We start from the raw sequence: 14,807 nt of genomic DNA, 5'->3' as shown, positions 1-14,807 counted from the left end.
TTGGTAGAATGCAATTGTTGGACTAGCTGAACCACAACCTGTAAGCTAGTCTAATAAATCCATTTAATATGTACACATGCACACACATAGAGAGGGAGAGACAGAGAGACAGAGAGAAGGAGAGACATTCTATAAGTTTCTGTTCCTCTAGAGAACCATGACTAATACAGATTTTGGTATCAGAAGTAGTTCAATAGGCAGAAGTATAAGGATTAATGTTTTTAAGAATATGGAATAAGATTTTCAATTTGCTAACACCTACAGTTATATGAAGCCTCTCCGAGAAGCTCAGAGAGTTCTGAAAGACCATGTATGAACTATTTTACACACTTAAGGGGACAAAAGCATTTGATTATCCTGATTAACTAGTTGTGAGAGGCAAAAAATTTGGTGACTGTGTGGAAAATGAGGATGCTGGTCAGTTGTTTTTGGCATCCCTGAACAAACTGACAAAGGAAAAGAATGAGTTCTGTGATAAACATAAACACTTCTAGCATCTCAGAATACAGTAAAGGACAACAGTGAACTCAGTGATAAAACTGACCAGCTCCAGGTGAACATAAGTAGCCTAAATGTTTCTAAGTATGCCCTGGAAGAGAATCTTTTCTTTAGCAGCCACAGAGCTCAAGTTGTGAAAAGTCAAATAGAAGCTCTCATTATAAGGTTGGCTGAATTACAGTGAAATTCAATCCCCAGCCTTGGAGGGTGTCAACAGTTAAAGGCATTAATTGGTAAAGAATGGGATCCTATGAATTGGGATGGGATGTGTGGGAGGACCCTATTGAGGCTGGGAACTTTGAACCCTCAGATTCTTAAGGGTTTATCTCAACTGAGAAATAGTCTCTCCACACCAAGCAAAAGATGCCCTCTCACCTCCAAGTGAACCTTCTAAAATATTACCTGTCGCACCATTGACTGAAGAAATTAATTCATTATCTGCTAAGTTAACAGTAACTTTCTCTGAAGGAGAGGCCAGGCAAGACAATACTGATGTCCTTCAGGGCTCACCAACAGTTGCCTATAGATTTATAAAGAGACCTGAGGCTAATCAGGCTCTTAGATGGTAGGTAGAAAGTGTAGTTCTCTAGGTGTGCTACACTACTAAGGAGCTTTAAAGAGTTTGTAATTCTCAAGCAGAAACCCAGGGAAGATGCATGGGAATGGATTTTAAGGGTCTGAGATAATGGTGGAAGGAACATAAAACAGGAGAGTTTAGGTTTGATATGGCAGTTTCCACAGTTAAAAAAAAAACATGTCAAAGTTTAAATAGTTGGCTGAAGTATTTGTCAAAATATGTCAAAAGGAGTTGGAGATGCCTTATATTTCTTGGCTTAGTGTTGATGACAAGATTTTAATGCTCAGAGACATGCAAAGCTAGAGTGGGTGGTCTCTAAAAAAACCCAATCCTCTACAATGGGAAGGCCTAGAAGACATGTTCTTCACTAATAATATAAGATGCAAAAGGGGTACCAACACGTTAGAAGAGCTTTGTTGTTGCCCTTTTTCTTGTGTCAGACCTGAGGGTTGGGAACACTGCTGCTCAGTTGGGTGAGTCAAATGTAATGGGTTATACTGGGCCCCAAGGTGGCAGGAGCCAGGAGACAGCTCTGAGTCACTAAAGGCAGGGCAATCTTAGTTATCATAAGGGACACCATAGATAAAGCAATGTCCAGAATGGCCTAACCCAGAATGGTCAGCGCAGGGAAAGTGATTATTTTATGGTGGTGTGATTCAAATAGACCTTTGGCACTAGCTAAACAACTCTAGTGTCCAGTCATAAAATAGATAAGAATCCTTCTGCATTTTTGATTGATCTATAGAAGTAGAAAAATTCTCAAGCAAATGGAAGAAAGGTTCCACTGGTTCATGGCAAAAGAGAATCTCAGGCTGTGAAGCAATTTCCAGATTCAAGAGAGTTTGCAGACCCAGAACCCTCTGAATGAAGGGACCCAGGCTATCCTAAGGAAAGACCTTGATATAATAAATACCAAATAGTTTTACTGTTAGCTTTTTGTTTCCTGTCCCTTCCCAGAGGGACTTACGGCCTTTTACGGTTCACTGGCTATAGGAAACAATCAAATTGCCTCCGGTATGTTGAATGCTTGATCTGAATTAACAGTGATTCTATGAGCCCCAAGAAACATTGTGGCCCTCCAGTTAAAGTGGTGGTTTATGGAGGCTAAGTGGTGAGTGGAATTTTGGCTAAAGTCCAACTCGAGTCCAGTGGGTCCCATGACTCATCCTCTGGTTATTTCCTCAGTCCCAGAATATATAATTGGAATAGATATACTTAGAAGTTGGCATAATTCTCACATTGGTTCCCTGACCTCTGGAGTGAAGGCAATTGTGGTTGCAAAGGCTAAATGGAAGCCTTTAGAATTGCCTCTCCCAGGGAAAGTAGTGAATTAAAGTTAGTGACATCTCCAGAGGAACTGTAGAAATCAGTGCCACTTTCAAGGACTTGAAAGACTCGGGTGTGGTTGTTCCCACGAGATTTCCATTTAACTTGCCTATCTGACCTGTGCAGAAAACAGATGGCTAAGAAAGAATGAGAGTTGACTATTGAAAACTCAGTCAAGTAGTGACTCCAGTTCCAGATGTGCTATTCATACCTGAGCAAATTAACACATCTCGTGGTACATGGTATGCAGCTATTGATTATCAAATGCCTTTTATTGGCATACCATAAGAATGGCCGGAAGCAATTTGCTTTCAGTTGGCAATGCCAACTGTATACCTTCACAGTTTTACCTCAAGTGTATTGTAACTCTCCTGTTCTGTGTCATATGTTAGAAGGGATCTTGATCATCTGTCTTTTCCATAAAATATCACATTGGCTCACTACATTGATGACATTATGCTGATTGGACCTAGTGAGTAGGAAGTAGCAACCACTTTGGACATGTTGGTAACACATAGACACATTAGATCATGGAAAATAAATGCAACCAAAATTCAAGGACTGTCTTTTTCAGTGAAATCCCTAGGAGTCCAGTGGTGTGGGCTATTCAGAGACATTCCTTCCAATGTGAAAGATAAATTATTGCACCTGGCCCCTCCTACCAGTAAGAAAGAAGCACAATGTTTGTGGCCTATTTGGATTCTGGAAACAGCACATTCCTCACTCAGGTATATTACTCTGAACCATATACTAATTGAGTTGGAAAAGTGGTAGCTGTTGTCCAGGCTGCTGCGCAGGCTGCTCTACCACTTAGACCGTATGATCCAGCAGATCCAATGGTACTTGAAGTGACAGTGGCAGAGAGGGATGCTGTTTGGAATGTGGCAGATCATTCCAGGTGAATCACAGAAGAGACCTTTGAGATTTTTAGAGCAAGGTTCTACCATCATCTGCAGACAACTTCTTTTGAGAGACAGCTCTTGGACTGTTATTGGGGCTTTGTAGAAACTTAATGTTTGACAATGCCACTTAGTTACCATTGGTCGAGCATCATGACCTGGGTATCTGACTCATTGGGCCATAAAGTAGGATGGGCACAGCAGCAATCCATTATTAAATGAAGGTAATATATACATGGTCAGAGCAGGTCTTGAAGGCACAATCAATTTACATAAAAAGTTGCAAAATTGCCTATGGTTTCTGCTCCCAAGCATGCACCTCTTACCTCATGGGGTATGCCCTGTGATTAATTTACTGAGGAAAAGGAGACTTGGGCCTAGTTTTCTGATGGTTCTGCACAATATGCAGGCACAATCCACAGGTGGACAGCTAAAGCATTACAATCCCTTTCTGGAACAACCCCAAAAAACATAGTGAAGTAAAGCATTCATAATGGGCAGACTTCAGGAAGTACACATGGTCATATATTTTGTTTGGAAGGAGAAATTGCCAGAAGTGCAGTTGTTCACTGATTAGTGGGTTGTAGCCAATGAATTGGCTTCAAAAGATCATGATTGAAAAATTGGTGAGAAAGACATCTGGGGAGAGATCATGTGACTAGATCTCTCCAAATAGGCTAAAGATGTAGAGATACTTGAATTCCATGTAATTTGTTATCAAACGGTGACTTCAGAAGAGGAGAAGCTCAATAATCAAATATATAGGATGGTCCATTTTGTTGACAGTCAGCCTCTTTCCCCAGCCATTTCTGTCATTGCCAAATGGGCCCATGAACAAAATGGCCATAGTAACAAAGGTTTGGGTTATTCTTGGGCTCAACAACACTAACTTCCACTCACCAAGGCTGACCTGGCTATAATACTGCTGAGTTCTGGATCTGCAAACAATAAAGACCAGCACTGGGTCTGAGATATGACACCATTCCCTAGGATGACCAGCTAGCATTCTGGTGACAGGGTGACCACGTTGACCTCTTCCTCCATGGAAAGAACAATGCTTTGTCATTACTGGAGTAGATACTTATTCTTGTCATGAATTTGCATTTCCTCACAAAATGTTTCTGCCAAAACCATCATTTTTGTACTTACAAAATACCTTATCCACCATCATGGTATTCCACACAGCATCGCTCGTGTCACAGCTAGAGACATGTGATAGTGAGCCTGTGGTTATAGAATTCACTGGTCTTACCATGTTCCCACCATCCTGAAGCAGCTTGCCTGACAGAAAGATGGAATGACCTTTTGAAGCCACTGTTACAGCATCCATTAAGTAACAGCAGCCTGGATAGGTGGGAAGAGCTCTTCAGAAGGTTGTATATGCTTTGACTCAGCTTCCAATATATGGTACTGATTCTCCCTGGCCAAGACCCACAGGTCTGGCCTAAAAGTTTTGACTCCAGAGAGCTCCCCTGTCAGGAGACACAACAAGCATTTTATTGAATTGGAAGCTCAGACTTTCCTCTGGACACTTTGGGCTTCTTATACCCCTAAGCCAAGAGGCTAAGAAAAGAATAACAGTGTTAGGATGGGTGATTGATCCAGATTAACATGGGAATATTGCATTGCTTCTCCACAAGGAAAGTAAGGAAGATTATGTCCAGAGTGCAAGGGACCCTTCAGGGCATCTCTTGGTGCTACCATATTCTGTAAACAATGTCAGTGGGAACCTACAACAGCCTAATCCAGGCAGGATGACAAAGTGCACAGACCCATCAGAAATTAATTTATGGGTCATTCCTCCAGAACAAGAGCCAAGACCTGCTGAGCTGCTTACTGAAGGTAGAAGAAATTCAAAGTGAATAGTAAAGGAAGGTGATTATAAATACTAGCTAAGGCCATGTGACCAGTTGGAGGAATAAGAATTATAATTGGCATTAGTGTTTCTGTTGTATTTTTGTTAGAAATATGTTTGTACAGATACTTGTGTTTCCTTTGTTCGACTTCTTTATCATGTAATATAGCATCAGTAAGAGAATCTCAGTGGTTTTATTATCTTTAAGTTTGAGATACTGGAGGAAGCCACCTATTATAAATTTATAATGTGCTTGCAGTTGTGTGAGTGCTAGTACTATCCTGCTAGGCTTAATTATGACCTGGTTAAATATACAATGTGTTGGCAATTGCATATGCATAGTTAAATCATGTTAGATGTAACTATGTATGACCTGCTTATTGTCTTCATTAGAAAATTAATGAAGATGTAAGGCGCGATGATTATGCGTCGAGTTGACAAGGGTGGACTTGTGTTTTCTCTTCTTCGTTGTTAATTTGACTACAATTGGAATTAACTAAAACATAAGCCACTGGGTTCTGTGAGGTTTTTTTCCTAATTAAATCATTTGAAGTGGGAAGACTGACTTTTAATCCAGATCTCTTGATGTGGGAAAATCTGCCTTTAATCTGGGTCACACCTTCTGCTGGCAACTTTTATAAAGGACATGGAAGAAGGAATTTTTTGGTTCTTGCCTGCTTGCTCTTACTCTCGCTGGCAAGTCCATTCCTTCCCTGGCATGAGAGCATACTTCTTCAGGATTCTGGAATATGCTGAAGACCAGCTGAGCTATCCAGCCCCATAGACTGAACAACTTTTGAATTCTTGGACCTTTCATCTGTATTCATTCTATAAATTCTGTTTCTCTAAAGAGCCCTGACCAATACAACACTCTTAGAATATCTGGATTCTAGTTTGTCAAAACATGTACCTTTTTCACTGGTGGGTGGGGTAGGAGGGAGAGTAGAGACACATTTCCACCCTGTCACAATCAATTGCCTGAGAAGTTTCCCTAATCCTTTAGGGGCTTTTAGCTCTGGCTAGACTGAGATTTGTGGTATCAAAGCAGAAAAGAATTTTGGGACTAGCCAGTATGAAACAGAGTTAAATATTTTATTATAGACATTGTAATATAAACTTTAAGCATGAAGGTGCTCAGAAAAACACAGCCAAGTGTGGGTATAGGCTGCCCAAGGTTGTCTTATTAGTCATACATACATCTTTGGTGCTGTCTAGGCACATCCTGAATGGCTGCTAAGAAATCTTTCCCTGATTTCTTTTTTTTTCATATTAAGTGAGATTATAGAGTAGCTTTAAAGGTGCCCTGGATAGAATTTCAATCTGTTAAGAGAAAAAAAAAAAAAAAAAAAAGAGGAGGGGGCTCCTAGGATCACATGGGAGTTTAATACATGTCCTTTCCCTTAAATGGGGTTCCTGATCAAATTCCTAGAAGACTGTGGGTCCATAACCTGGAAGGGAGAAAGGCTGTACACTGTTGCTGGCTGTACTCTGCTCTGGTTGTTGCCACTTTGCTGCAGAGAGGCCCTGGTGAGAGTCCAGGTGAGGATCTCCTTTTCCTTCTCATGCCCTTGTAATTCCCCTGCCTTTACGGCCTGCTTCACCTTGAGCCACCTGGCTGTCACAGTGCATGGCGACTACTAGAGCCAAGCATATCAAGGGACATTTCTGTCTGGTAGCTGCTCATCTATGCTCCTAGAAAAGAGCTATGGGTGACTGAAACAGGAAGAAGAACAGATATCCACGTTCCCTGCATCTTTAGCCATCATCTGCCCCATGGGGTCATGGGAACTCACTTATAAATCACACTGCCAAACACAAAACCAGTAAAAGATTCAAGACAAGGGAAGCAAAGTCTGGAGCCATACATTGGAGCATCACACATTAGTTACCACCTAGGACATTTGGCCATGGTCTTGTGGGATTATGGTTATAGACTTGAGCCTAAAGTCCCTGTACCCCTGTTGCATGCTGTTCTTTACCAGTAGTCAGGGTCTGTAGAGGAAGAGAACCAATAGAATGGATATATATTAAAGGGGGATTTATTACATTTGTCTTACACGATACAATCTGATTAGTCTGACATTGGCTATCTTTACACTGGAGAAACTGAGAACCTGGTAGCTCTCCAGTTCATGAGACTGGATGCCTCATAAGTTTCAGGTAGGTGACAGGTAGGCCTACCAGATTCCTGGAGAGTCCCTGGCTTCAGTCTAGTTTAGAGTGCTGAAGAACCTGGGTTCTGGTGTTAGTTAATGCTGAATGGTGTGGTGAAACACTGATACAAACATCTTAAAGGAGAAATTGTTATTTAAGCTTACAGTTTTAGGGTACAGTTCATCATGCTGGGGAAGTCAAGGCAGCAGGAACTGGAAGCCGCTGATCACATGGCACCCCCAGTCAGGAAGTCAAGAGCTATGAGTTCATGCTGCTGCTCAGTTCTATCTCCATTTAGATAGTTCAGGTCACAGTGACATCCATAGCATGTGGGTCTCCCAAATCATCCAATATCCAGGGGCACCTCCCAGAGAATTCTAGACCCTGGGAAGTTGACAGTTAACAGTGACCATCACAGGGTGTGAAACTGAGGAACACAGTACTCCATGACCTGGAAGCTCTTAACCCAAAAATGTTGCCCATCTCTTACTAGAGCCTGTCTTAGTTATGGCCTCAATTGCTGCCATGAAACACCATGACCTAAAAAACCAACTTGGGAAGGAAAGAGTTTGTTTGGCTTAGGCTTCCACATTGTAGTCTATCATTGAAGGAAGCCAAGACAGGAACTCAGACGGCTGAAACCTAGAGGCAGGAGCTGATGCAGGGGCCGTGGAGGAACACTGCTCACTGGCTTGCTTATTATGGCTTGTTCAACCTGCTTGTTTTTAAAACCTGGGACCACCAGCGCAGGGATGGAACCACCCACCATGGGCTTTTCCTCCTAAAACAATGACTAATTAAGAAAATACCTTACAGCTAGATCTTACAGAGGCATTTTCTCGGTTGAGATTTCCACCGTTCAGATGACTCTAATGTGGGGGAAGCTGACATAAAACTAGCCAGGACAGAGCCCCTGGCTCTCAAGGACTCTGGATGGATTATGGCTTTGCCTCTAGAGGTCCATTTCATCTCTGACTCCCAAGTAGATGAACTTGGACATTTATTATAATTACATGGTGTGCTAGCTAGTTTTAGATCAACTTGTCCCAAGCTAGAGTCATTTTAGAAGAGGGAATTTCAGTTGAACAAATGCCTCCACCAGAATGGCCTATGAGCAAGCCTGTGATACATTTTCTTGACTGATGATTGACATGGGAAAGCCTAGCTCACTGTGGATGGTAACACCCCTGGGCTGGTGGTCTGTGGTGCTATAAGAGGCTGAGCAAAGACATTAGGGAGCAAGCCAGGAAGCAATGACACTCAGTGGCCTCTGCTACCTCCAGGTTCTTGCCCTAGCTTCCCTCCGTGACAAATTACAAGCTGTAGAGTGACATAGACCCTTTACTTCCTGGGCTGGCTGGTCTTATGTCAACTTGACACACAAGGTAGAGTTATCTGAAAGGAGGGAACCTTAATTGAGAAATGGCTCCATAACATCCAGCTGTAAGCATTTTCTTAATTAGTTATTGATGGATGGAATCCCAGCCTGTTGTGGATGGTGCCATTTCTAGGCTGGTGGCTCTGAGTTCTATAAGACAGTTGACTGAACGAGCCATAGGGAGCAAGCCAGTAAGCAGGCCCTATATGGCTTCTGCATCACCTCCTGCCTCCAGATTCCTGCCCTGTTTTGAGTTCCCGTCTTGACTTCATTTAGTGATGAACAGTGCTGAGGAGGTATAAGCTGAATAAACCCCTTCCACCCTAACTTGCTTTTTGGTCATGGTGTTCCCTCACAGCAATAGAAACCCTAAATAAAGAAGACACTTTCCAAGTTACTTTCAGTCATGGCATTTTATCACGGCAATAGAAACTAAGACACACAGGCAGGAAAGCATTGGAGCGCTGTTGTCACAGAGAGAATCATCAGTGTAATTCTACCAAATCAAATGCAGGTGGAGGGAGAGCTGCTGTACCGGAGTCTCCACTGGCTGAGATGTGGTGACTGTGTGAAGGAGATAAGCAGGCTCCATGGTGCCTGCTGGCACAGGGCATGAGGAGCCATGGCAGATTTATCTCCCCAGGCAGTAAGCTGCACTAATTGCTTTGGAAGCAAGGCCTTTTCCTGGGCAGCAGCATATGCCACAAGAATTGTCTGAAGCAAAGATAAACGCCACCTCACTCTTCCTTTACTGAAGTCTAGTAATAAGATGGGGCTGTCACTCCTTCCCACAAACTATTTCTTTTCATTTAGAAAAAGCACGGGACTGGCCACCTTCTGTTCACAGCTATGGGGCAGTTCCCAACCCGGAAATTTAGAACCTCCTATTTTGCTGTCGATAGGCTCCTGAGGACCCCTGGGGGTTGTGGGTCGGTGAAATTAACTATGTTTGTATTCATTTAAAACAACCTGGCCCTTGAAGGGAAAGGTGTTATTTTTCTGAGGTGTATTGGATTATAAAGTGAGGTAACTGGCAAATTTTCAGGGGGATGTGGTACACACACATCTTTCTCTCTCTCTCTCTCTCTCTCTCTCTCTCTCTCTCTGTGTGTGTGTGTGTGTGTGTGTGTGTGTGTGTGTGTGTGTGTGTCTCACATTGAACCTGTAGCTCACCAAGTGACTAGACTGGCTGGCCAATGAGCTCCCTCTAGCCTCTGTGTCTACTTCTCTATATTCCAGCTGAATTTGATCATCATGCTTGTGATGCAAAGTCCTTTAAGAACTAAGCTGCCCCATAGGTACATAATTTCTGGTTTTCTTTTTTAAAATTAAAAAAATAATTGATAATAATCCTCCCCATCCATCCCTGATTTCCCTCTATTTGTGCAAGATTTGAGAACTTTTCTGAAAACTTCAAATTACACTTCAACAGAACAACATGTGTGGGGAAGGATGCCTGTGGCCATGACATGGTTGCGAAAACAGCTAGAGAGCATGGAAATAGGCTGGCAGCATCTTTAAACAGGAGACTGATGACTGGACTTTGGCAGAACTCCCACCTATACAACCATAGTCCCTCCAAATCACTTCTTCCTTTCAACATCCTCAGCAGGGCACTGACTGGGTCCTAGATAAGTCATTCTGTCACTCATGTATAAGCACCCTTTGGGGGAAGAGGTTCCCTGCAGGTGTCAGACAGGGAAGAGAACTCCACAAAGAGATGAGAATGAAATCCCAGTGCAGATCAACTATGTCAACCTGGATCAGACATCAGGGAGTCTAATGCCGGGTGGTGCACTGTCAGCATATTTAAAACACAGTGTAATTTGAGAAAAGGTTTCCAAGCAACAATCAGTCCAATCAGTCCAGGTGCACAATAAGGCTTAAGGTGTGACTACATAAAAACTCTATTTCTTGGTCTGGGAAGGTATGCTGGTCAGTTTAATTGTCAGCTGGACACACCCTGGAGTTGTCTGGTTGGAGAGTCTTCTTGAGGGATCATCTAGATCAGACTGACCTGTGCGCATGTCTGTGAGTGATTGTCTTGGTTGTCAATGGATGAAAGAGGACTCATCCCATGGTGGATTGCATCATTCTCTAGGCTGGGGTTCCTAAGCAGTGTAAGATAGGAGAAGGCAGATAAGCAAGCAAGGAAGAAAGGAAGCTAGTGGCTAGATGTGAGGTGACTAGATGCCCGAGTTCCTCCTGGGTCACCTCTCAATGGTGGATGGTGACCTGGAATTGTGTGACGAAAAAACCTTTTCTCCACTAAGTTGCTCGTTGTTAGGATATTTTATCACACCAACAGAAATAGGACATAAAAAGAGGAAGCTAGGACATGAAGAGAGAAAGTAGTCTCATTCAAACCACATGTAAAATGTTGGTAAAAGAGAGTTGGAAGAAAGAAAAAGGGTCTTAGGTCCCCATCTGTAGAGGTCTCTTGGTCAACAGAACCAATAGAAGGAACAAAGATTTATTAGACTGATTTACAGGACACAGTCTGAGCAATCCAGCAACAGCTGTTTTCACATTGCTGAGGATGAGAGCCAGAGAGGTGCTCATTCCATGACTCTAAGTACCTTGGCAGTCCCAGGCTGTTTCTGAAGACTTAGGGGAGCCATGAAGAGCCACTGGCCCTCAGTCTTTGTTAGAAATCTGGGAATCTTGATGAACTGGGAAAGGAGCTGAGAAGGCAAGGAGGCAGGAAGCAAAGTTGTTCCCTCAGTCCTCCTTTGATCTGGCTGCTACCAGAAGGAAAAGGAGGCTGCTTAAGGGGCAATACACAGAAAAGAGGCAGTTTTACCAGGACAGTAGTAGAGAGATGGATTACAGAGAGACAACTCAGGTGAAGACTGAATAAGCCAAGGAATGACAAGGAGCCAGGAGATTAGAACAGATTGCCTCAGTTAGTTGGAGGCCAAACAAAGCAATTCAGGGGCTGAGAGAAAAGAGAGGTTGAATGAGTCATTTGGGAGAAGAGTTCAGCCAGAACAGCTGAGTTGAATAAGCCATCTATGAGCTCAAAAAGAACGAGCAAGAGTGAGCTTATTAAGCTGTAAGTCTCAGAGGCTAAAACCATTCTGTGCCTAGGTTAGATTGTGGGGAGGCTAGATGCTTCCAGGACTAGGCCTACATTAGCAGATAGAAGCAGTAAGCCTTCCAGACAATTGAAGCAGACAAATGAAAGTCCCTTTTACAATATTTGTATCAGGAAAAAAAAAAAAAAACAAAACACAAAACAAAACAAAATCTACTGACCTTGTTACAAAGAGCACTGAGCCTGTCTCTGTTGTGTTCATTCCATCCGGCCCTTCGTGTCCAGCCATAAAAGCAGCCGTCGCCTAAAGCAGCATGTGACACACAGCTGCATATGGATTAAAAGAAGAACGAAATGGTCACCATGCAGCTGTGTAACTGAGCATCACTGAGCATGGGTCATGGGGGTGATACCAGGTGGACTTTAAAAGCAGTGTGCCGTTCAGGCTCCACTCCCCAGCATGATAGCCACTGAATGCTGAGGGGAGGAAACCCAAGACAGGAATGGCTGGGGGGGGGGGCAAACCCTATGAGACAGGTGAGATGGAGGAAAACAGACCCTGCAAGCAGGCTACATTGAGCAGCTCATTTCATTGAGGGGAACAGAGGCCATTTAAACCTTTGGGGAGTGGTAGAGGCTTTTGGATAAGTGTATGTCATTGGCCAGGGCTAAGATACTGGGAATGCCTTAACTGCAAGAAGGGGAATTTCAGGTGCTTGCTGGACATGACCTTATACGGAGAGGGGAAGTTTAACCTGGCTGAGACAATGTGCCCTCCTTTGGTGTGGGCAAAGGTTGGGGACAGAGGACCAAGTGTACCAGGACATGCAGGCCAGGGGCAGGGGAGGGAGTGGTCCCCATTCCTCTCACTCTCAAGACGAAAGAGATTTGGGAGGTTGGACATGACTTGACCCCACTCCTGCTGCGGACTGGCTCTTCCCCATCACATGGTACCCACACCCCACCGCAGAACCTAACGATTATTATATAGCCCTGAGACCAGGTAAGGACCCACTCCTTGGTACAGAGCTTGGGGATGTCACACAGTGGGACAGTGCTTGCCTAGCATGTGCAAACCCAGGATGCAACCTCAGCACGGCCCACCAAAACAAACAAAAGCAAAGCCCAGACGCAAGCCTACTGTGAGACACGTGGTCCCACTGGTTCCATACTCCTTCCCAGGTTTTCGTAGTTACTTTCTTATGAGGCTGAGGCTGGACTTCTGGACAAAACCAGAATAAACCAAAAAGACTCCAAGACTGCTGCCAAGGAGGCTCTTTATGTCTGACCATTCCTTGAAGTTCTTGTGGGTTTCTAGCCTCCTCTACTTTGCCATGAGTATAGCTTTGTGATGAGATGAGAGGTGGTCTTTATCCTTGCATGTAGGATATATCTGAGCAGCTTCTGTGTGAACCTGCCATGTGATAAACCCAGGAGACAGAGTCCTGCTTATCGTGAAGAAGTAAATAGTTTTGAGTGGGGGTAAAGTTTAATTAGATGGCTGCTTATCAGGAGTGCTGGGTGCCAGCTAGAGCTGAGTCTATGGGGCAGCAACCTGAGATTGAAAAGTACGCTGATTAGCAGAGACCCTGGGGGAGAGCTCCTGACTACAGTTGTTCCTGTGGCTCGTTCAGATGCTTTCTCATACATCCCGGGACTACCTGCCTAGGGGAGCACCACCACAGTGGGCTTGGCTGAACTTGATACACTCTGGAGATACCTAGAAAGAGGAAGCCTCAATTGAGAAAATGCCTCTTTAGGCCCGTGGACATGTCTGAGTCCGAGGGGATTTTCTTGATTAACAGTTGATGTGGACCCACTGTGCGTGGAGCCACTCCAGGCAGGTGGTCCTGGGATATGTGGGAAAGTGTCTGAACAAGCCCCAGGAACAATACACTACACAGCTTTCCTCCAGGATCGCTGGTTCACTTCCTACCTTGAGGATCAAGCCTTGAGCTCTTGCCATGACTTCTTTCAATGATGGATTTTGGCCTGGGAGTTTTAAGAGGAAATAAAGCCTTTTCTTCCTGGGTTTCTGGTCAGCGTTTTTCTCATAGCCACAGAGAAGCAAACTTGGACCTAAAGGAAGCATTGTGAACTGGTCTGAGAAGTGAACAGCCTGAGAAAGCCTCCTAAGACAGTCTGGGGTGACATCAATATGGAGCCCCCAAGAAGCAGTTAGGAGTGTGGCAGAGGAGCTGGGGTATGAGTTGATAGTAGGTTCCATGAAGAGGGGACACATGCCGCATTCTAATGGATTTATCTGCATTGCTGTTTCAGCACTTCAGAGAGCACTTGGACAAACTTTTCGCCAAAGGAATTGGAATGCTGGATATAGCTCTGAATGAGGCCTTCAACATACTCAGTGATGTAAGTACCTGTCTGACGCACCTCTCTAAGCACAATAGATAGGAGCTCTGCAGAGCAAGGCTGTTGTCATTTTGCATGTGAGCAAATTCAGTGCAGGTCAGGGTGGCAGGTCACTCAGCACTGTACAACTTACATATGCCAGAGAATTAGTCTGGATCCTAGGCTTGCTTTTTCCTTGATTTTGCTTTTCCACTCAGCAAAATCCCAGCCTAGACTTGGGTTTTTCATACATAGCTACACAGGCTCTTGAGTCAAGGGTTGTCATAACACCTAGAATTTCTTTTATCAATGATATGTACCGACACAAATAAAGCCAGTCTCAATCTTGAGCCAGTCTTTTCGTCTTGAAGAGGAAACAAGAAAAGGTGACTACTCAGTTCATCCAATATACAGCCAAAGCCAGCTCCTCTTGCCTTATTCCCAGAGCATGCTGGCTACAAGTCATTAGCATGTATGCAAGAGTTCCTATTCTGAACCTGGATGCACCAGTAAAGTGCTTGCCTAGCAGACACAGAGCCCTGGGTTCACAGCCCAGTAATATATAAACGGTGCATGGTGTCATACATCTATAATCTTAGTAACTGGGCTAAGAAGGCAGAGAATCAGAAGTTCAAGGTCATCTTCATCTACATAGTGAGTTCAAGGTCAACCTGGGCTCTAGGAGTCAGTCAGCCTCTCTCTTTCCATCCCCCTTCTCTCCTTTCTCCCTCACT

General features: G+C 43.9%; 1 protein-coding gene across 2 annotated transcripts in view; it reads left to right on the top strand.

Annotated features, from left to right (window-relative positions):
• The window catches only part of Cacna2d3 (calcium voltage-gated channel auxiliary subunit alpha2delta 3), an 804,670-nt gene that overhangs the window by 406,215 nt on the left and 383,648 nt on the right, over positions 1 to 14,807 (top strand). For both annotated transcript variants that reach the window (XM_060390773.1, XM_060390772.1), the window contains exon 10: positions 14,005 to 14,094. In XM_060390773.1, coding sequence (XP_060246756.1) covers positions 14,005 to 14,094 — 90 coding nt within the window. The remainder of the gene's footprint in view (positions 1 to 14,004; positions 14,095 to 14,807) is intronic.

The sequence above is a fragment of the Meriones unguiculatus genome, chromosome 9, assembly GCF_030254825.1.
Source record: "Meriones unguiculatus strain TT.TT164.6M chromosome 9, Bangor_MerUng_6.1, whole genome shotgun sequence".
Taxonomy (NCBI): domain Eukaryota; kingdom Metazoa; phylum Chordata; class Mammalia; order Rodentia; family Muridae; genus Meriones; species Meriones unguiculatus.
This window is presented reverse-complemented; position numbering and strand designations above follow the sequence as displayed.